Here is a 23,757-nt window from a genome sequence, read left to right on the forward strand (position 1 = left end):
TGATTTTATTCCACCAGAGATGCTCAGAGACAGAGAGCGCTGGTCTTTGTGAAGCAGACCGGACTGCTGGGAGTTGATGTTTTCTTTGCGTTGGCTCTGCGTTGCACCACAGCGCTTCTCTTCCTCACTTTGGTCGCTTATTTGTATGCATGCAAAGCTGCGAGCTTTGTCCTTCTGCATAAACTCGGACGACTTCTTCATCTCCCTCTCGAGCACAGCTAAGAGAACAACACAATCACGTGTTATGGTTTTATATAATGGATACTGACTAAATGTCCAGATGTTACCAGCAGCTAAAATGTAAGTTGATAACAGACGGAGCGTTCATGAATACGTTTTGATTAAACAATATAACAGCGGAGGTTTTTGTGGCATTTTTCAACAACGGTCCAACAGCTTGACAATTAGATTATAAACTGTCTAATTGTGTTAGCTGTAAACGGAACGGCTCAGAGCAGCGTCTCTGAGGAATTTAGAAGTTGGAACCACAGCAGAAACGTGACGGCTTCATCTGACATTATAACAAACTGGGCAGTATACTTTCAGTCATTCATTGGACTCTGAGTGGAATAATTATTATAAGAAACCTGTGAAAACAGTTTAGTCAAAATATGTAGAATAAAGTTCAACAGTTATATAATTGTAAACAATGTGCACCATCAATTCCGACATGCAGCCGGCAGTTCTTCCCCAGAGCATAAATCCTAATGAGTAAAATTCACATTCAATTAGCCATTATTAAAGCATGCTTCATGCTACCTAAACCTGATGAATCCATCGGTACCAACCATGTCATACTAGCTTGTCGCGAAGAAGGTTAAATAACGCTCCAAACTTACGCCAAATTTTGGTGAGGAAAAACTGTCATGTCCATTTTCAAAGGGGTTCCTTGACCTCTGACCTCCAGATATGTGAATGTAAATGGGTTCTATGGGTACCCACGAGTCTCCCCTTTACAGACATGCCCACTTTATGATAATCACATGCAGTTTGGGGCAAGTCATAGTCAAGTCAGCACACTGACACACTGACAGCTGTTGTTGCCTGTTGGGCTGCAGTTTGCCATGTTATGATTGGAGCATATTGTTTTATGCTAAATGCAGTACCTGTGAGGGTTTCTGGAATCCCATGTGCGCTTCCTGCTTTCCTGCTTCAGCCCTGGAGGCTGAAGCAGGAAAAGCCTACACTATGATCAGCAGTGATTCATGGAGAGACCTTTGTCTGGTCAGCTAACATTACTACCAAGCAGCTGAAATATAGAGTGATATTGTGGTTTTAGCTGACGTGTCTCGCCTCACTGTTTTGAGCGATGCTCGTTCATGTCTACATAGAGCGAGCAAGCGCGAGCCCGATGCTGACTTTCGTTGACTTAACGGCCACAGGTGTCGCTGTTAGCAAGCATTTCTGAAAGTTACAAACAGTCCCTTTAAGTTACGTCACTTCCAGAGTTATTCTAACCCAAACCGCGATCTTTTCCTAAACCTAAGACTGGAGCAAAAACTTACACGTGTCACGTGTTGCTGGACATTCGTAGGAAAACGCTTAAAAATACGTTGTTGAAAGTCGGGCTGAGCATCATGAAAAAAAAAGGAAATTCATGTCTATGTACACAAATCAAATCGATTTTGTGACTATTTCACAAACTGCCGTGAGATTGTGTTGGAGTTTTCATTGCCATTTGATGTGAAATGTAGTTATTCAAGACAATTGCTTTTGCAAAGCTAGTTCTCAAGCCGAGGCAGATATATTCTAATGAGCCTGCATGTGACATAGGAAGGGGAGCCAGATCTGAAAGACTTGTAGAATCACTGGTTTGTCTTATGTCACAGTCCGTGGGTTGGTAGGAACTCCAGATACTCAAACTTATGAACACAAGCACTGAGAAAGTGAATTTTTCATGAGACGTCCCCTTTAAACAAATCTTACAACCACTGCACATGTAACTATGCATGAAAAACTCTATATGATCATTAAATTAACATATTGGCTTGTAGCTGCTCATTAACACCCACACAGTCAGAGACAGCCGGTGGTGAAATGTGTTGCGGAAGTGTTGAGTCCAGGACCCGGTGTCATCGTTCCACCTGGCAGGAGGAGATCCATTGTGTTCCTCGGTGACGACCGCGAGCCTCCAAACCAAAACGAGCCAGATTTTAAAATAACCGGCACCTCCTGCTGCACGCATTCAAATGAGAGCTCAGCAATGACAGTTTCAAGGTTAGGAAACATCACATGGATGCTGTTTTTACGCTCCGTGCATCTCTGGGCACTCAGGATTTATTTCTGGCTCACAGATGTGGCTGCAGAGACAGTAACAAGACAGAATATACTGAACATGATGTTTTCAAAAGATCATTAAATGAGTTACCAGTTAAAGGATACTTCCAGGTTATTACAGCTTCTTATCCTCATATCGGTTTGGTCATTGTTTATGACAGTAACTTTGCACTCTTAGTGAGTTAATTGCTGAGGTCTCAGAGGGCAGTGAGTGGTTCGTGAGTGGACTCCATTATGATATGAACAACCATAAACCATCGAGTATCCTCTTGTGAACCGCTAAATAGCGTGCATGGGCTAATAGGAAACCACCGAAAGAACTTCAAACCTGGAGGGGGAAATATAGCAGAGACCAACTCAGCCCACACAAATCATCACTGTGGACATCAGCAACGAGGCGAAGCACCAAGAGAGATTAGCTCAACCGCTACACGAAGAACACCAAATGAATATTCAGTGGCATGATAGCAAACAGCATCACATGCATCTATGAAGCCATAAATGCCGATAATTAATCTCCAGTGGTTGAAAGTTATTAAGTACATTTACGCAAGTAATGTACTTCAGAATAATTTTGAGGTACTTGTATTTCAATATTTCTATTTTATGCTATGTTATACTTCTACTCCACTACATCTCAGAAGGAAATGTACTTTTTTACTCCACTAAATTTATTTGACAACTTTAGTTACTCTGCAGATTCTGATTAATAATATAAAATATAATCAATAAATAAAATATGATATATATTATTATAGATTAAAGGGACTGTTTGTAACTTTCAGAAATGCTTGTTAACAGCGACACCTGTGGCCGTTAAGTCAACGAAAGTCAGCGTCGGGCTCGCGCTTGCGCATAAATAGACATGAACGAGCATCACTCAACACAGTGAAGCGACACACGTCAGCGTGTTCCCCGGAGGCTGAAGCAGGAAGAGAAACGTTATCGTCTCCAACCGGGTGCCATTGTCTACCTCCGGCACCCGGTCGGAGACGATAACGTTTCTCTCTGCGGAGCCCCGTCACTTCACAAGACAGGAAACCTCTGTTGGTCTGGAGGAGCTGCAGCAGTTATTTCTGCACAAACGTCCACTGTACATTCACTAGATATTCTCAGAGCTAAACTAACTCTCCTGCAGTGTGGAGTGTGCGCGCGTTCACGTCTAGAGGTGGAGCGAGACAGTGAGAACGCGCGCGGTGTGTGAGTGAAGGCAAGCAGGCAGAGGAGCAGAGATTCCGGTCACACGCGAGCGTGCATATGCGAGCGTGCATATGGGAAACCGACCCGGTAGATTTATACGTGCAAGAAGTTACAAACAGTCCCTTTAAGCACTTGAGATTTGCTCCACTTTTACCAGCTGCAATATTAAAGCGATGCACATCACATTAATGCATCAATAATTATCATCCAACAGTATTATGTATATTATTCTGAAATGGGCCATTCGGCATAATGAGTACCTTTACTTTTGGTACTTGGAATATATTTTGATGCTAATGCTTAAAAGTGCAGAGTGTCAATACATCCCCTTAATTGTTACACACTGGACCTTAAAGTAAAGTTTTGAATTTGAATGTATTTCTACACCGTGGTATTGCTACTTTTCTTTACTTTTATGAGTACTTCTTCCACCACTGATACCAGACAGCAGCATAATAGTGAGTTGAAATCTAGTGAAACCGGTATGTAAGAAGTGGACGTAGTCACTGTGACATCGTCACCCATTGGTTTGTGGACTGCCGTTTCAAAGCCTCGAGTTTGGCATTTTGGCCAAGTGACACGAGAGGGCGGAGCTAAGTACAACCAAACGCTGAATAAGACAAATGTTATAATTAACTTTGATGAACTGAAAACACACAGTGAAAGAGTTAAAGTTGTAAGACAAAAACACGGACAACTCCCAGACCGGACAACGCCGTGGTAACGACCTGTCAATCACAAGGTAGCCCCGCCCTAAAGCATCCCTGCTTTATGGTCTATCCGACTCTAAATGGGATCATAATTTACTAAATGAACATCATGCTGTATTGAAGAAGACTTGAAACTAGTAATTGAGACCATAAACTCATGTTTACAATGTTTACTGAGGTAATAAATCAAGAGAGAAGTAGGCTCATTTTCTCATAGACTTCTATACAACCAGACTTCTTTTAGCAACCACAGGAGTCGCCCCCTGCTGGCTGTTAGAGAGAATGCAGGTTTAAGACACTTCAGCATTGGCTTCACATCTCAGACCCTGAAGTTGCCCACGGAGTGAAACACAAGACAACTGTGTTTCTGTCCTGCAGCATCTGAACCGACGGCTGATTGACAGCCATGAATATGATTGGATGTTACCAGCCACTTTAGCCGTGAATGAGCCAATCATTATGAAGCATATTGCAAACAGCTGATGCCAATCAGCCAATTAGGGGGCTGCTTTTTCAGTTCCAGAGAGAACAGATGTTGCAATTATTTTGGAATAAATATTAATAATCAATCGGGTGCACCAGATGATCTGGGCGTCCACTGAGTGCAGATGCTGGCAGAATAAACCAGGGAGCGCTTTAATCTGCTTCAAGAGATTTTCTTTTCCAGGTGTTACAAGTACTTTCCAGACTCATTCAACAAGGTATGTCACTATATGTGGGTTCCTGCACATGTACATGCACATGTAGTAGGTCTGCAGGGAAATGAGGAGGTGGACAGATTATAAAAACAAGGTCTACAGAGAGACGCTATAAATCCCATTTAGCAAATCAGGGAAATGTTTGGCGTAAAGCAGCAGAAGAGAGGAAAGAGCAGTAAAGTAAGGGGAAGGTTTTATGTACAATTTAAATAATAAAGTAAATTCAACATTTAGAAACAGGCAGGTGAAGAAAAGAAAAGCTCACACTTAAGATAGGAAAGCTGGTTTATGTGAGCATCGAGGAGTCTGTTGTGCTTGTAATCCAGCCCGTTCTCATTCCCAGGGTGTCAAATACCGGCGCTTTGACAAGGCCATCGGCGTTCAATACCGCCACACTTTAGCGCCGGCGTCATGCCAAAAACTGCTTTATCGGGCAGTTTCTAGTCTACGGCTGATGTTATCTGGATCAAACAAACGTGACGTGCAAATACACATAACTGTATGTCCGTGGTAATAAAAAGGTAAAAAGTACTGGGTTGGTTATAATCTAGGGCACAGAGCAGGTAAAATAATGCATAGCCATAATGCAAAGGAGATTATTAGACATTCAGAACACATTATCGGAAACAATAATAGCATATATTATTGCCTATATCACGCAAATGACATCAACTAAACTGCAAACACTTGTTTGGCCACAATTGTGATTATTTTGTTACAAGAAACATTAAAGTTTCATAAAGACATACCTTTGCTATTATACCATGGACATACAGTTATGTATATTTGCACGTTATGACTTTGATCCAGATAAAAGCAGCTGTAGACTATAAACTGGGCAAAACAGTGGAAATCAATTTTTGGCGGAAGATCACTTTTTGGCAGGACACCGGTGTGCAACGCACCGGGCTTTCCATAAAAATACTGCTGCAACACTAAAAACACAGTGTAAGTGCTGTGGTGACGTAGTTTAAAGATTGAAGGAGACACACAGGTCGGGTGTGAGGGGAGGTGGATAGGTCCAACAAACACAGGGCTTTCATCCAGAAGACCGCTGTTTGCGTCACGTTTCACTTTACAGTCAGCTGTTAGTTTGTGTCCCGTGTTCACAACGTCAAGTCACATTTTCACTGTTAAACGTAGTAGTTTTCAGTCCAACCATTTTGTTCTTTCCTAAATCTAACTAAGAGGATTTGTTGCCTAAACCTAAACAAATGTTTTTGTTAAATTCACAATGTTAAGCACACGTTTACTGCGACTGAAAAGTGACGCCGAGGGGTCTGACAAAGCGTCAGTATGAGACGTGTTACATAATCATATAAAAGAAAGGCAACATATGCAAGACGATCTCAGGAGGACTCAATATTAAAACATTAATGAACCTGTCGAGTTGATCAGGCAGCAGAGTTTTCTTTGATTAAATCAGATAAACAGGATTAATAGGTAGGATTTAATCTCTGATCCACACTCGGTGGGATCACAGCTACTAAGCTGGTTAAACCCAAAAAGAAGAAGAAGAACTAATGATATGTCTAAGTCCTTTTTTCTAAGGAAGGTTCCTCACTGAGCCGTGATGAGAGCTGGTCAAATCCTCTAAATGCTAAGGAAAGGTGCTTCAATGCTTCCTTTCTTCTCCTCCTTTAGCATAGGATACACCGGACCATCCTATAGGAAAGGAAAGGAGGTAATGCTGTTCCACAATTGCTTGCAGCTGCAACATTTAATGACGCACCCTTCGGCCGTCAATAACATCTGCCGTCGCTGTTTAATTGTACACTAAAGGATAAACTGAAAACATCCTTCTTAGGAGGTGTGGTTCTGTTTTGGACATGAATCCTTACTTGAAGTTTACAAAATTGAGTTTGTCACTGTGCTCATTTTCTGTGTTATAAATAAAGTTGCTAAAAACAAACAACCATCTGTCCACCGTCGTGTAAGTGCAGTCAGATTCTCTGAGCACCGCTGGTGTCTTTTCCTGTGTCTTTGTGAATTCTCCTTTCTTGACGTCATGATATTTTTCCATCAAGGTCAAGTAGTTAGGAAAAGACATTTTTATTTGACTATTCGTCCGCAGCCCATACTTCATTTGTGACAGACACGAGGTGAAAATCACATTTAGAGCTTCGGTGACCGCAGGCAGGATGCATAAAAACTCTCTGAGTGTCATAAATGTAGGACCAAAAATCCCACAATTTTGCTGCTATACTACGACGCTACTGATAACATATTAATCTTAAAGTTACTGCAGAATCGTCTCTTCTCCCTGAACATAACTGGCTCCTTTCCAGGTTTTCTGATGTGCCGGTGCTACGGCCGAGCTGGGTTATTGTTTTACTATATTTCAAAGACATGAGAGCAGCACAGATGGATCATGTGACTTGATGACGTGTCTCTGCTTGCATGTTATTTTTCTCTGTTTCCATCATAGCACCGTGATTTTAGAAGATTTATCTGGAACGTTATGACACGCGATGAACTGCAAGATTGCCGGTATTGCACATAGACGGCATTATTTGGAAGAAAAAACTAAAGCACAGACAGACTTCCTGCTTCCACCTTGACCTACTGTATTTACTGTAGTTGTACGTGCACTTTTCAACATCTGGAGCTCCAAAGAAATCAGCCGGCGGGACAAAGCTCAAACTCTTTAAATTCCAACATCAAACCAATACTCCTCTACGGTTCAGAGACGGAGGAGGACAACCAAGACCGCAATAACAAACATTCATAAACAACTGCCTGAGGCGGATCTTAAACATCCACTGGCCAGATATCATCAGCAAAAACGATCTCTAGCAGAGAACAGGTCAAAAACCTGTGGAAGAAGAGATCAGGAGAAGGAGATGGGGATGGATTGGCCATACACTCCGGAAACCGAGTACCAGCATCACCAGGCCCTTAGATGGAACCCAACAAGGCAAAAGAAGGAGAGGCCGGCACAAGAACACCTGGCGCAGGGACCTTGACACGGACATCAGACAGAGCGGGCTGACATGGAAACAACTGGAGAGGAAAGTCCAGGACAGAAGACTCTGGGGAACTGTGGTCAACGGCCTATGCTAAGCAGAAACGCTACCCTTGGCGTGGCACACAGTTGTGGCAAGAGGGCAACACGCTTATTGCGAAACTACGAGATGGTTGAGGTTAGGATAGGTTGTCGGGCAGCAAGTCTCACAAGAGTTTTTGCAATTTTTTTGTACGTTGAGCACAGTATCGGACCCGGTACCCAATACTGGTATCGGTATCGATACCCTGATGGAGCTTTCACAGTAAAAGCACCTATTTGACGCTGTGCAGAGTAAAGCCATTATTTCCAAAAGAGAGAGCAGCTGTGCTATAATGCTAAAGGTTGAAGTGGATGATGGTTTCCAGTAGAGAATAACATTTTGTGTCTCTCTACTCCTCTATCATACCAGAAGTTTGGTAAAACGTTTCGAGCGTGGCTGAATATAGAGAGGAAGAGGACGGGGATACCAGGTTACAACTGAATATTGTTAAGTCCGTAGTTATCCTGGTGAGCTGCTTCGTAGGATCCTTTGCTGCTCTTCATTTTGCCCTCCACCTCATCCATCCATCCATCCATCCATCCATCCATCCATCCATCCATCCATCCAGTCAGTCAGTCAGTCAGTCAGTCAGTCAGTCAGTCAGTCAGTCAGTCAGTCAGTCATCCATCCATCCATCCATCCATCCATCCAGCCATCCAGTCATCCATCCATCCATCCATCCATCATCCATCCATCCATCCATCCATCCATCCATCCATCCATCCATCCATCCAGTCATCAATCCATCCATCAATCCATCCATCCATCAATCCGATCATCCATCCATCCATCCATCCAGATATCCATCCATCCATCCATCCATCCATCCATCCATCCATCCATCCATCAATCCATCCATCCATCCATCCATCCATCCAGTCAACCATCCATCTACATGAAGCCGCACCGAACCGCCTGTCCATCTCCCGCTCCATTTTACCCTCACTCGTGAACAAGACGGCCCTCGCTCGGGGCAGTGATTCACTCCCAACCCGGAGGGCGCAATCCACCTTTTTTCCAGCAGGGAACCTCCACCTAACACAAACCATTTTCTCTCCTGCGTTTGATCTTGAGTTCAATATAAAAGCTGAAACCACAGGAGCTGAATCGGCTGTCTGATGGGCCGGGGCCAAAGAAATAAAAAGCAGCGGGACACCAGCATGCAGGAAGTTTTCTATCAGTCCATATGGCACTCATCACTTTTCCTCCACTGAAGGGCGCCCTAGAGGCCACCAGATCACGGCTTCCTGCTCTTTGGGCCACCGTCGAGGGCTCTTTTATCATGTTTTATCACCAGCATTTCACTCTTTATTACTTCAGGTGAGATAGTTAAGTATGCAACTCCCGAGTTGTTGTCAAACTCTGCGTTGCGTGGCAACCAGAGTGATGTAACGTCGCTCGTGGCCTTGGACACGTCGCTCCTTCAGCCGCCGCCGACACTCGACGTATGTGTTCTTTGTGTTTGAGGAGATAAAAGATGAAATCTTGCCTGATTGTTGTCTCGATTTAAAAGCAAACACAATATTAATTTTGTGATTAAATCAACAATGATTTACGCTTCGTGGTCTTGAAGTGTTTTCCAGGCTGGGTCAGGGTTCAGCCCCTCGGCGCCGGGTCTGACAGTAGAGACGAGAGCCCGTCCAGTTATTTCATCCTGAGCTTCACAGCATAATTATCTATTGTTGTACGAGCCGGCGGTTCATTATATTCATTCAGAGAGTCTCTCTCTCTCTTTTCTCTTCTTTCTCTTTTGTCCTCCGTGTACAGCGTCTGCAAGCTGCACATGAATTGTTAATGTCTTTGCCCCGGAGCTGTGCAGTGTCAACAGAACGTTGCTGCTTGGTGAAAAGCCTGGTATAACTTTCATCGGTGCTTTCTGTTCTTTATGTCTACTCTACCAGTTAGAAGTTTAGACTTTTGGGTGCTGCTGGTGTTTAATTACTCCGAGGCAAACAAAGTCTCAAAAAAACTCATTGTATATTTTTTTAAAAGCGTGGTTGTTGTTTTTCTTCAGTTCCTTATAAATCTGCTTCTGTGTCAATATTAAGAGTTGCAGAGCGAGTCGGGCTGCTCGCTGCGGTGCTCCGCGGGGACGTATAGTTCACAGCCCTGCGGCCAAATTCTCCTCCAATTAACATTCAAATTCAGGCAAAACCCACGTTGTAATGTTGAACTACTGTTGCATCAAGGAAGCAGCGTTGGAAACACCTGTACTCTCGTGTGTCACAATCATCTTCCTCTCGTTTGCTCTAGAATAGAAAGTGATTATTTAACCCTCTGAAACCCACAATAGATCTGTTTTTAAGGGGGGTCCAGGGGGTCTTTAGTGGGAGATAGCAGGTCAACAGTAGATGTCACATAGAAGTGGTGTACATCATCTGAAAGCTGAGAACCTGAAGATTAATTTGAGATGAGGTTCAGCACTGTGTGTCAAGTGGTTCTAGTCATAAATCAGAAATAATCATGACTACATTATGTCTAGGAAATTGTTGCATCAATTTTGGGGTTGATTCCATTTGTTAAAAAGATTTGGGGCTAATTTAACAATTTTTTTACCACTCAAGAATTGATAAAGATGATCAATAATCCCTCCAAAATACCACATTAAGACACCAAGACCTTGAGGAACACCATAGAAAAAGCCATGCTGTGATTAGGCTTCAAAAACTTTTGACATTTTTTCTGCAAGAAGTGCATTTTCCGGCGATCGAATGGCGAGCACTTCTGCTCAGAAACACCCTTATTGTCAATCTAGCTAGGAAAGCCATCCATCCTCTGAATGCTCTAGGTCTCTAGTTTGATCCATCCATCCTCTGAATGCTCTAGGTCTCTAGTCTGATCCATCCATCCTCTGAATGCTATAGGTCTGTAGTTTGTGGCTGTAAAGTTTCATGAAGCTGTGATTATCCTAGAGGTCACCACAGGTCATTTTATACAGTGAGGTCACGTTTCAAAAAAATAGGTCTCACTAAAATGAAATGTCTCCTATGGGGACTAACATCATCACACATGAATACAGTTGGGCTCATTGGATCCACAAGAGTCTCATCTTTACTGTGATACCCAATTTATGTATTTCAAGACTGTTTAGGGACCCCAGGATGTAGAAACATTCAAATACATAATTTTAGAATAGGAGAAAATAACACATTTATACTGCATTCAGAAAACTGCATGTGATGATCATAAAGTGGGCATGTCTGTAAAGGGGAGACTCGAACCCATAGAATCCATTTACATTCACTGATCTGGAGGTCAGAGGTCAAGGGACCCCTTTGAAAATGGCCATGACAGTTTTTCATCTACAAAATGTAGCCTAACTTTGCAGCGTTATTTAACTCCTTCCTGACAAGCTAGCATGACATGGTTGGTAACGATGGATTCGTTAGGTTTTGTAGTTTCATATGATGCCAGTATCTTCACTCTAGCTCCTGAAACTGAACCTGATAAAGTCTCTGAATGACAGTAAAGTCGGTCGTGTCTCAGAGGGTTAACAGATTAATGAGGAGTTGAATAATAAATCAATACGCAGGCTGTATGGCAAGCCCTTTAATGTCGGTCTGACAGCACAGTGGAAAACAGGATTAAAACTGTGTGTCTGTTTCACACACACACACACACACACACACACACACACACACACACACACACACACACACACGCACACACACATTCATGTCCGTTTATGAGTCTGGAATAAAATCTTCTTGAAGGCCCTCCTGAAGTCGCGGTTGAAGATGGTGTATATGATGGGGTTCAGGCAGCTGTTGCAGTATCCGATCCAGAAGAACAGGTTGAAGAGCGTGTCGGGGATCGTACAGTTCTCCCTGCAGACGGCGTGGAGACTGTAGGTGAAGAAGAACGGGAACCAGCAGAGGACAAAAACCCCCATCACCACCGCCAGGACGAACGTGAAGCGCTTCTCCCGCATCTGCGCCACTTTGTTCTTGGACATAGACATCTGCCTGCTGCGGTGCGGCACCGACGACGGCAGCAGGAAGTGGTGGGAGCAGTTCTCGGACGACGCCCACGATATGGAGGCGCAGGACGGAGGAGGAGGCGGCACCTTCAACCTGTTTGACGTTCCCTCCGCCTCCTTCTGCTCCTCTATTTTCACAGTTCCGCCGCCTCTCCTGGGGAAGCGGAGAGCCGAGGAAAACGAGGAGGATGTTTTTATTGCGGGCTCGCAGCTCCTCTCCTCCAGGTCGATGTCGTCCAGCTCTCCTCTCCTGAGGCCGCTGCTGGTGCTGTCCACGTTGGAAGAGCTGTGTCGGTTGGGGGGCCGCGGGCTCTCCAGCTCATACTGGGACGCCCCGCAGCTAATGCCCCTTCTTTGGGGGGTGCCTACAAAGCAGGTCTCGGACTGCGACACCTGCCGCTCCACCACGTTCTTCGCCACGAACACGGTGGAGGCTCGCTGCTTGGCAACGCGGTAGATCTTACAGTACACGAGTATCATGATGACACCCGGGGCGAAGAAGGACACCAAGCAGGAGGACAGGATGTACCATGTCTGGTTGTTGAGGAGACACTCCTGCCTCTGCGCGTCGCCCTCCTCCTCCTCCTCCGCCGCCTCCTCCTGCTGCGTCATGAGGAGCGGCGGGGACGAGATGACGATGGATATGAGCCAAACGACGCTGATCATCGCTTTAATCCTCTTGGGCGTCCGTTTGCGGTTGTAGCTGACGGCTTTAGTGACGGACCAGTAGCGGTCGAGGCTGATGGCGCAGAGGTGGACGATGGAGGAAGTGCAGAAGAGGACATCCAGTGCCAGGTAGAAGGAGCACCAGGTGGACCCAAAGTACCAGTAGCCCATGACCTGGAAACAGCACAAAGCAATGAAAATATATTAATGACCCGTTTTAAGCACCAGTGGAGAGGAATAAAAAAAAGGCTTTGGGCGAGGCGCCTAAAAGATCATTTTGCCTCAAAATAACAAATCAATCAATATCTCATTACCGCCACGTTGACTGTATTTAGTTTGTGTGAAAACCTCTCAGTGAGTTCCCCCCTCCTCGTGGTTTCAAATCAGCCTTCTAGAAAATTATTTAAGCCGACAATCTTTTCACGGCTGCCAGAAACTGTAAAATATCAATCACATTCCTCCACAGCGAGCGCTCCGCCGTCACAATGAATTTCATGTGTTCTCCTCTGGCAGGTGGTAAAGAAGTAAATATTGGACTTTCTCAGCTGCAGTCAGACAGTCGGATGCTGCTGCTGCTGCTGCATGAAGCTTTTCTGGGGAATTTGAATCTCAGTTTGTGGTTTCAGAGCTGAGAAATGAGGCTGAGATGGAACCACTTGAGGAAGATTTGGTTTTCATCACCACTTAAACAAATACTTCTACTGATCATCAATGAATCCTCATAAAGCCAACGTATCCTCATACAACGGTTCGTATATCTTACGACATCATTTTTCATGCGTTTTCCTACGAATGTCCCGCAACGCGTGTCGATTCCCGCTCATTACATGCTCACAGTCTTTTCAGAATAAACTTCCGTTTTCACAGGAAACAACTTGGTAACGTTTGGGGCAACAAACTCTCACTCCCAACTCGTTAAATACCGCCGCTTGGTCAGAAACCCTTGGCATCAGGGTAACCCTCTTGCGTTACTTTTGGACGGACCAGGGACGGCGTGTCAATATACGTTGATTACATGCATAGTGTCCTTTCAAAATAATCTTTTGTTTTCACAGGAAGTAACGTTTAGGCAACACAACCACTTAGGTAGGGTTAGGAAACAGTCGTGGTTGACGTTAACTTCACTGACTAACGACTCACGTGACAAAATAATTCAACGTTACTTTTAGTTTCACGGGACACGAACAGCGGTCTCCTGGTTGAAAGTCTTGTGTTGGTTTGACCCATCCACCACCCCTCCTGCCTGCCCAGCCTTAGTGGTCTCTCACGCTACTAATACTACGTCACTAGCTCCAAACCATTAAATAACACCCTGGATGGGTTTACATTGGAGTTAGTTGAAAACTTGGTTCGTCACATACTGTCGAACTGTTCAACAAAGGCTTTTTAGAATATAGAATATAGAATAGAAAGAATTTAGTTTAGTTTTGCAGATATTTGTTCATAAACCAAAGTATCTGAAAAAATCAACTTGATCTCACGGGAAGTCGTATAAATAGCACAACATTACAAGGACATTCTGCGTGTCAGGAGAGCGCACTTTAGCTTTTCCATGTGTCATTTTTACGCCTTGCAACAAAACTACGGTAACGGCCGCAGTTATGTTCAGACAACAAAACCATTTAAGGTTAGTTAGGTTTAGAGAAAACGTTATGGTTGGGCTTAAAAAAAAATACATAAACTAAGTAAAATACATACGTAAACAACATAACAGAAGTTCAGAAAATACGACACAAACGTCACTTCAAGATAACTCAACACTTTGAGACATGAACACCGGTCTCCTGGTTGAAAGTCCTGTGTTTGTTGGACCCGTCCGTCTCCCCTCCTGTCCACTATAAGCAGTCTTTCTCACTTTTTCTTCTACGTCACTAGCTCTGAGTGCAGCATATTCACCTGGATGCATTTCCATTGCAGTCAGTACAGACTACATGTTGTACAAATGACATGTTAAAAGCAACAACGCCGCAAAATGTCTTGAAATTATTGTGTACGCCTTTCAGTGCGACCGGGCTGGTGAAATGCAAAATGATGGCGCTGGGTGAAAAGTCAGAGTACCACCAAAGCCATCAAATAGTTGTTGAGACATTTCACTTAAAACCACAAATGTCCACCTCCCAGTGGTGCTAGAGGTCAGGTCAGGGGATCACCAAAGTCAGAGGTATTAATCCTCCGAGGACCATTAATGTCTGTACAGAATATCCTGGCAATTCATCCAAGAGTAGTTGAGGTATTTCAGTCTGGACCAACAGACCGACACTGACATCCCTACAGCCGAGCCTCCGGCATGAATAACAAATCTGACTTATCACATATGAAAATAATTAGGCTATAAGCTGCTTAAAGTGACTGACTGGATTTTAAGCATCTAGTCTTTTTAGGCCTGTCAAAGGTAACGTGTTAATAACACGTTAATGCAAAATCTTTTTAATGTCACTAATTTCTTAAAAGCATTAAAACAATCGATCTTTCAGAGGTTGTAGCGGCTCGGTTTTAAAGCTAGAGAGAAGATACTGGTATCATATGAAACTAGAAAACCTAAAGAATCCATTGGTATCCATTAGGAAAAACTGGCATGGTCTGGCATGTCTGTAAAGGGGAGACTCGTGGGTACCCATAGAACCCATTTTCATTCACATATCTGGAGGTCAGAGGTCAAGGGACCCTTTCAAATACGGTCAGTTTTTCCTCGCCAAAAATAGCGCAAGTTTGGAGCGTTGTTTAGCCTCCTTCGCAACAAGCTAGCTATGACATGGTTGGTACCGATGGATTCATCAGGTTTTCTAGTTTCATATAATACCAGTATCTTCACTCTGGCTTTAAAGTTAAAGTAGCGTTGATGCGTTAAAGAAATTAGTGGCGTTAAAAACAAATTTCGTTAACGTGTTATTATCGCATTAACTTTGAAAGCCCTACTTTTATTATTAAATTAAATTAAATGTTATGATTTGAGCATATTGTTTTATGCTAAATGCAGTACCTGTGAGGGTTTCTGAACAATATTTGACATTGATTTGTGTTGTTAATTGATTTACAATAATAAATATATACATACATTTGCATAAAGCAGCATATTTACCCACTCCCATGTTGATAAGAGTATTTAATACTTGACAAATTTCCCTTTATGGTACATTTTGAACAGATAAAAGATATGTGATTAATTTGCGACAATGCGATTCATTGTGATTCAATATTTGAATGGATTGACAGCCCTAACTCTTTAAGCTACAGCTGCTGCAGCCGGAGATGTTTGGTGATATAGTGGCATGCAGCTGTAGAGGAATGGAGCTGTACTGGGTGTGAATGTTGCTGCAGTGGAAATGTCTGTTTGTTCTTCAGTTTGTCAGAGCTATTGATATAATGACTCCTCTCATTTAGGTGGAATTATAGCACTGTCCATTAGCTGTAAAACAGATCAGACATTGAGTAAACCAGACAGACCCAAAGTCCCAGAGTTGTGAACAAAAAGGTGTAGATCAATAAAAAGTTATCTTACAGAGAGCAACCTGGATGAACCCGACGTACCGGAGCCCATCGACAGCACACAGGAAACACTTTCAGACGTGAGAAGTGTGTGATGTCTGATGCAACACAAGAAGAGGCTCCGGCTAGATTTCAACTATTAATGGCTGACGAAAAGCAGTGAAGAGATCAGTGAGGTGTTTTTACCGGGTGCAGGAGAGGACATCAGAGAGGAAACACCGAGCAGACCGATGTGAGGAAGGGAAAACATGGAATTAATTTTGTCTTGAATTATTCAGAAATGGTTAAAAGTTAACAAGATGTTCTCCGTACTGCCACCGAGTCGAGCATCCCATCGCTGTTTAATGATTTGTCCAATTAATTTGAAGTGTTTGCTGTACACGCAACGAGCACATCAAAGTACTGCATTTCTTGCTGACACAGTAGACGCACGAGTTGGATGAACACTTAGGTTGTGTTTTTTTAATCTGGATGTCGTCACCGTGACGTCACCCATTGGTTTGTGGACTAAGAGTATCGTAAGAGCCATATCTCAAGAAGCATGGAATAATATTATAAAGAATATAAGAAGAATATACTTTGAAGAATGTAAAATGTTATTTTTCACATTAAGGAACTGTATATTTGTTTTGTTATTAATTTGTATAAGTAGCGCTCCTGCAGACATATAAATGACGTCAGAGTCGCATTTTGATGAGATGTCATAGTTTTTGACCTAGTTAAATATGTGTTTTGAACTGTTAAAACTCACCTTGGAGACGTGTTTAATTTGAGTTCAGCTTACTGTTTCTTCTTGTGGACATACAGAGTGTCGATTTTTGGTCAGACGACGCTACAAGTAAAGAAGCAAAGAGACGAAACTCCAGTGCTGCCGCCATTTTGGACTGAAAACGTTTATTATATTTATAATATTATATTGTTCAACACAGGCCATTTCGGTAGAATATGACAAGAGAATAGAAAAAAATTTTGTTTTACTTTTGTATGCCACTTTTTAGGCGAACGTTTTGGCGCTGACGTTGCAATGGAACGAACAACTGACTTTCACTTCATGGTAATATACGATCTTTGACGGTGTTGAAGCCTCTAGTTTGGCATTTTGGCTGCCGCCATCTTGGTTTTTTGCAACCAGAAGTGACACGAGAGGATGGAGCTAAAGTACAACCGAACATTTTTAGGCGACCAAAAGGTTATATTCAAGCGACCTGTCAATCACAAGGTAGCCCCGCCCTAAAGCATCCCCTGCTTTATGGTCTATTTGACTCTAAATGGGACCATCATTTACTAAATGAACATCATGCTGTATTGAAGAAGACTTGAAACTAGCGATTGAGACCATAAACTCATGTTTACAATGTTTACTGAGGTAATAAATCAAGTGAGAAGTAGGCTCATTTTCTCATAGACTTCTATACAATCAGACTTCTTTTAGCAACCAGAGGAGTCGCCCCCTGCTGGCTGTTAGAGAGAATGCAGGTTCAAGGAAATTCAGCATTGGCTTCACTTCTCAGACCCCGCGGAAGCCGCCTGGTTCCCAGCTGTCTTAAACGTGCCGCCAAAGTGTAAAGATGTCAAAGCATGAAGCAAAGTTTTGTCAACCGCAATTTTTGACTTGCTATCATCAGAATCGTCTCATAAACTCAAACCAACGCCAGAAGCCCATAATGCATCACTTCAACCTCTTTACCACCTCGTGTTAAACAAACGGAAGAGCGCCGGGCTGTGAGGCAAATTTTCGTAGTGGCCAAACGGCGGGACTGCAACTTCCGTGTCCGTCACGTGATGCCATTGGGCCCAAAAATACTTTTTCCCATAGACTTACATTGGGAAAGAGATGTCTGTAACTCAGCGGGTGATCTTTTTTTAGGTAAATCAACACCCCATTATGAACACTTGAATAGCCCTTATTTAAATCCTTAGGTCCTAAATGTTGTAAAACGCACTAATAGCTGAATCCAGAGTTATTTCCCTTCCTCCGTTCATGTGAACGAGACCCAGACCGAGGCTGGAGCGAGGGCTGGGAGGCGGAGTTAGCAAGCCGTGACGACACCGTGACGGCTGTGACCCCGTTGTGACCGAGCGGACGCTACTGTGCCTTCTCCATGGGCCCAGTAGACGCGGAAGACGTCCCGGATGATCCGGGTACTTTTCCACTCGGAAGTCGAGCCATTTAGGTTTCATGCGCCACTGAGCAACTCTCATAGGAGTGAACGGCTGTAAAGTCACAGTGAAACAGAAGTTACAGCATCTTTGGCTTCTGTACTGTGACGCATTTCACAGTGAAACGGAATATTTGAGCAATGTACAGTTACACAGTTACAAGAGGGATTTAAATAAAATCCTTTGCATTTGATTGGACCGCTAGAAAGTGGGCGGGGCTTAAACTGTAGCATGAGGCGGAGCTACAGCACACAGCTCCTTTATCGCTGAAAGTTGCAGATTTGATGGATGGATGTCATGATATTATTGGTTGAAATTGGTTGGTTCTAGCTTACTGTATATAAGCATACGTCATAGTTTGTTTTACAGGAAGAAAAGATGATTGGATTTTGACACAAAAATATGATTTTTTGTAATGTTTTGTTGCATATACTGTTAAAGAGGAGCACAATATGACCGGGATCTGATCTAAAAGGGTTAAAAGGGTATGTTCCATTTAATCTCGACTTTAACGTGTGAACTGTATCTACATACAGTATAGATTATGATATCTGATGATGGGTTTGGCATTTATATGTCCCATTGATGAGCATTCTTGTTATTGTTATTTGATCTGAATTAAAAAGAAATGTAGGTCAAGAAATGTGATGCCATTTTGTGAGTTCTACTTTTATTTTTCCTTTGTAGATGAAGAGCTCGGGTTGGGGAGGCAGCAGGAAGAGGTGAGGGGTGGAGTTAGGTGACGTTTCAACTTGTTGGATGGATTTTTAGCGATGCTAGCGGCATGGCTCTATGGATTACACCGTCAGTCGGTCCACCACTTTGATCCAGACTGAAATATCTCGACGACTATTGGATGGAAGTTATGTTCAGACATTTATCGTCTTCAGAAGATGAAGCTTTTGAAGACTTTTTCTCTATCACCACCTTGAGGTTGATATTTTTGTTTTTGAATGAAATGTTTTGACAACTATTGGATGGATTACCATGACATTTTGGAAACATATGCATGATCCCCAGAGGATAGATCCTAATGATTTTGGTGATTTTTCATGTAACGCAACCAGTAGGTTTATGGTTTTGACTGAAATGTCTCAACAACTATTGGATGGAAGTTATGTTCAAACATTTATCGTCTTCAGAAGATGAACCCTACTGACTTTTACTCTAGCACCACCATGAGGTTGACATTTTTGTTTTTTAATGAAATGTTTTGACAACTATTGGATGGATTACCATGAATTTAGTAAACATATTCATGGTCCCCAGAGGATGAATCCTAATGATTTTGGTGATTTTTCATGTAGCACCACCAACAAGTTTCTTGTTTTGACTGAAATGTCTCGACGATGGATGGATTTCTATGAAATATGGTGCAGATATTCATGGTCTTTGTGAACTTTGGTGATCCTTTAACTTTTCATCTAACGCCATGATCGGGTCAAATTTTGAATTTGTCCAATACCTTGATTTTCTTAAAATTTGTTTTTCTTTAAAGCCTCACACATCTGGCTGAGATTTGATCCTCCAGCATCCATCTCCAGATGTGATCCAGCCGAACTATTAACAGGTAAGGTGTCCAGATACAGATCACATGTGAATATCAAATGAAGTCTTAGAGTCTGATTCCTCACCTCATTGGCCAAGGAGAAGGGGATGACCAGCGTCGCCACCAGTATGTCCGCCGAAGCCAGAGACACCAGGAAGAGGTTTTGAGGCGGCCTCAGGGCTCGGCTGGTGAAAACCGCCACCACCACCAGCACGTTGCCCACCACGGTCCCCAGTATGATGACCGTGACCACCAGCACGATGAACACCGACGCCATCTGCGAGTGAGGAGGTAGAGGAGGAGATCTCGGCGAGGAGGAGGACGTCTGGTTGACGTTCTCCAAGGAAGAGTTTGGCGGCAAAGTGGCCAGCACCGTGGCCATTACGGTGAACGCATCCGATAAGTCCATCCTGGTTAAATGTCTGACGTTATGATCCCCATTTTTGTTCTGATTCCAGTGCTGTTCAGCGCAGACAGATTGTCTTTATGCCAGCCAGCGAGAAAATAACAAAAAAAATGAGAATGAGAGAAAAATGAGGGAGTGAAAGAATCTGCCAAAAAAATAAAAAAATCAGTCTCTTTGGTTACAGAAGGAAACCGTCCAACAACATCCTCACCAGGGTCCAAATATCTGATTTATAATCTCTCAAAATAACAAATATATTCATGACTGAAAATCCTCACAGCGCCACAGCTCTGGTCAATATTTCATCATCATATTGTGGCTAAAAGCACGCTGCTTCATCTCAGAGCTCCTGCTGCAACACATCTCCCACTGAAAGAAGGATTTGCATGATTTAAGTTGGGATTAAAAAAAAAAAGTCATACCTGTGAAAACATCCATTCATAAGCACATCAGGTTGACATACTGTGTTAAATCTACAAGACTGGCCTACTCATCTCCAACGAGATGCAAGAAAATGAAAATAAATAAACAGAGAGGCGTATGACTACATGCTCTAGTTGGAGCAAGGACAGAAACCCTATTTGAAATGCATGATACCCTCATACTGCTGCACTCCGATACACATGAATGTGGCAGAAAGGAAGGATGGATGGAAAAGTAGAGAAGAAAAAGACTGAATGGGAAGAAGAGGAAGAGGAAGAGGAGGATGCAGATAAAAAAACAACAAAACAAAAACAAAAGAGGTAAGAAAAAGAAAAACGGAGGTCCTCACTTTCATGCGAGTCGTTGCCGAGCTGAGTGACACTGCTGCTGCCGCTGCTGCTGTTCACTGATTCTCCACTGCTGGAAAAGAGGAGAGAGGAGGAGGAGGAAGAGGAGAGAGAGAGAGAGAGAGAGAGAGAGAGAGGAGAGATGAAAGGAAAGAGTAGGAGATGCATGGAGAGGAGAGACGGGGAGAGGAAGGGATGGTTGAAGGAGGAGAAGAGGATTTTAGAGTAAAGAAAAGGCCAGGAAAATGAGAAAGGAAAGAAAGAGAGAGAGAGAGAGGAGAGGTGGATGAAGAGAGAGGAAGATGAGAGGAAGGTATTAGACAGGAGAAGAGGACACGAGAGCGAGAGAGAGAGTGGGAGGACGAGGATGAAAGAAAAGGAAAGGAAAAGAGGATGGAAGGAAAGAGGAGATATACAAGGGCGAGAAAAGGAGACGAGGAAAAGAAAGGAAGGAAAACAAAAGAAGAGGATAAGTAAGAGAGGAGAAATGAAATGAGACATGAAGGAGAGGATGGCACTACGAGAGAGAGAGAGAGAGAGAGAGAGCGAGGGAGAGAGTGGGAAGAAGAGGAAAAGAAAAGAAAGAGGAGAGATACAGGGACGACAGAGGGGAGAGAGAAAGGGAGGACAGGTAAATAAAAAGAAGACGAGAGGAGATTAAAAGAAATTGAAAGAAAGAAAAGAGAAGAGGTTATACAAGGACAGAGAAGAGGCGAGGAAACTAGGATAGAGGAGAGGACGGGGGAGAGGAGGAGAAGAGAGGAAAGAAAGAAAAAGAAGAGGAGCGAGAAGAAGAAAGAAAGGAAAGGAAACAGAGATAGAGGGGAGGTGAGGACATGATAAGAAAGAGAGGAGGGGTGAGGAGAGGAGAAGAGAAGAGATGAGAGGACAGGACAGGAAAAAGAAAGAAAAGGGAGACTGGAAGAAAAGAGAGGAGGAGAAACAACAAGGCAGGACAAGGAAAGAAGAGGATAAGGAAGGCGAGGAAACAAGGACGGAGGAGAAGAAAAGAAAAGAAAGGGAAGATGTGAGAGGTTTACGAAAGCGAGGAGAGGAAATGACGATAGAGGAGGAGAAAAAGAGGAGAGGACAAGAGAAAACAGGAGAATGAACAGGAGAGGAGAGGATAGGGGAGGAAAGGAAAAGAAAAAGAAGACATGAGAGGAAAGAGAGGAGAGTAGAAGAAAGGAAACAAGGGTAGAGGAGAGGAAAGGAGAAGAAAAGAAAGAGAAGACATGAGAGGAGAGGAGATGAGAGGAGAGGAGAGGACAAAAGAGGAAAGGAAAGGAAAAAGAAGACAGGACAAGAGAGGAAACAAGGAACAGGAGAGGAAAGAAGAGGATAGGAAACAAGGGTAGAGGAAAGGAAAGGAGAAGAAAAGACAGAGAAGACATGAGAGGAGAGGAGAGGAGAGGAGAGGAGAGGAGAGGAGAGGAGAGGAGAGGAGAGGAGAGGAGAGGAGAGGAGAGGAGAAGACAAAATCGGAAAGGAAAGGAAAGAGTGGACAAGACAAGAAAGGAAACAAGGAACAGGAGAGGAGAGGAGAGGAGAGGAGAGGAGAGGAGAGGATAGGAGAGGAGAGGAGAGGAGAGGAAACAAGGAACAGGAGAGGAGAGAAGAGGAGAGGAGAGGAAACAAGGAACAGGAGAGGAGAGGATAGCAGAGGAGAGGAGAGAAGAGGAAACAAGGAACAGGAGAGGAGAGGAAAAGAGAGGAGAGGAGAGGAGAGGAGAGGAAACAAGGAACAGGAGAGGAAAGAAGAGCAGAGGAGAAGAGAGAAGAGGAAACAAGGAACAGGAGAGGAGAGGAGAGGTGAGGAGAGGAGAGGAGAGGAGAGGAAACAAGGAACAGGAGAGGAGAGAAGAGGAGAGGAGAGGAAAAGAAAAAGAAGAGAGGACACGATAAGAAAGAGAGGAGAAATACAGAGGTGAGGAGAGGAGAGGAGAGGAGAAGGGAAGGAAAGAGAGGAGAAGAAAAACAAGACAGGATGAGGAAAGAAGAGGATAGTGGAGAGGAAAGGAGAAAATAAGAAAGGGAAGATGTGAGAGGAGAGGACACGTGATAGAGGAGAGGAGAGGAGAGGAAACAAGGAACAGGAGAGGAGAGGAGACAAAGAGGAGAGGAAAGGAAAAAGAGGACAGTACAAAAGTTAAAACATTTCAAAACCCCCGCGTGACGTGAAACCAGGCGGGGAGGTAATCCCATGATGCCTCAGCCTGTAGGCATACTTAACAACACATCAGCGTGGATACATATATATATAAATAAATATACACATATATACAGTATGATCTTCCCACTGTACTCGCTGCCGAGCTGGATAAACATCAACACGCCTCCCCGGGGAGCGTTCACAGCGGGCGTGATCTCAGCTGTTTGTTCAACCTAAAGAGCATTCAGGGCTTTAGGTCGGAGGGAATAATGAAAACTCACACGCCACCACCAATTGCATTATGGGTCTGTGAGGTGACAATAAGGAGCGCTCACTAACAACGAAATCAATGATCCTCCAACTCTCTGCACGGAAACTAACAAAGGGCAACATCTCAGTCGCTATAAACAATTCTCAGAAATCCTTTACTATGTATTTATGCTAAACAGTGTATGGAAACAATCAGTATGCATAGACTAATAATAGCGTGTGCAAAGAGCTCAGGAAAAGTGTTATAAATCCAACTGATGTGTTGCAGGTTGGGCTGTCAATCGATTAAAATATTTAATCACGATTAATCGCAAATTAATCGCACATTTTTTATCTGTTCAAAATGTACCTTAAAGGGAGATTTGTCAAGTATTTGTCCTTGTTTAT

At 43.4% G+C, this 23,757-nt stretch overlaps 1 protein-coding gene across 1 annotated transcript; it reads right to left on the reverse strand.

Moving 5' to 3' along the window:
• Positions 1 to 11,466: 11,466 nt before the first annotated feature.
• LOC141782356 (alpha-2Db adrenergic receptor-like) lies at positions 11,467 to 21,024 on the reverse strand. Its single transcript, XM_074658612.1, has 3 exons — positions 20,951 to 21,024; positions 19,858 to 20,323; positions 11,467 to 12,751 (listed from the first exon to the last, which is right to left on the reverse strand). Exons 2-3 carry the CDS (start codon positions 20,179 to 20,181, stop codon positions 11,606 to 11,608), a joined length of 1,470 nt encoding a protein of 489 aa, XP_074514713.1. The 5' UTR covers positions 20,182 to 20,323; positions 20,951 to 21,024; the 3' UTR covers positions 11,467 to 11,605.
• Between the last annotated feature and the right edge of the window lie 2,733 nt (positions 21,025 to 23,757).

This window comes from Sebastes fasciatus, chromosome 2, assembly GCF_043250625.1.
Source record: "Sebastes fasciatus isolate fSebFas1 chromosome 2, fSebFas1.pri, whole genome shotgun sequence".
NCBI lineage: Eukaryota > Metazoa > Chordata > Actinopteri > Perciformes > Sebastidae > Sebastes > Sebastes fasciatus.

Excerpts from the sequence above, each read along its gene's own strand:
- LOC141782356 (XM_074658612.1), bottom strand. The coding sequence starts at position 20,181 with ATGGACTTATCGGATGCGTTCACCGTAATGGCCACGGTGCTGGCCACT. Across the intron at positions 12,752-19,857 it reads CCTTCTCCTTGGCCAATGAG|GTCATGGGCTACTGGTACTT; the intron begins GTGAGGAATCAG and ends TGCTGTTTCCAG.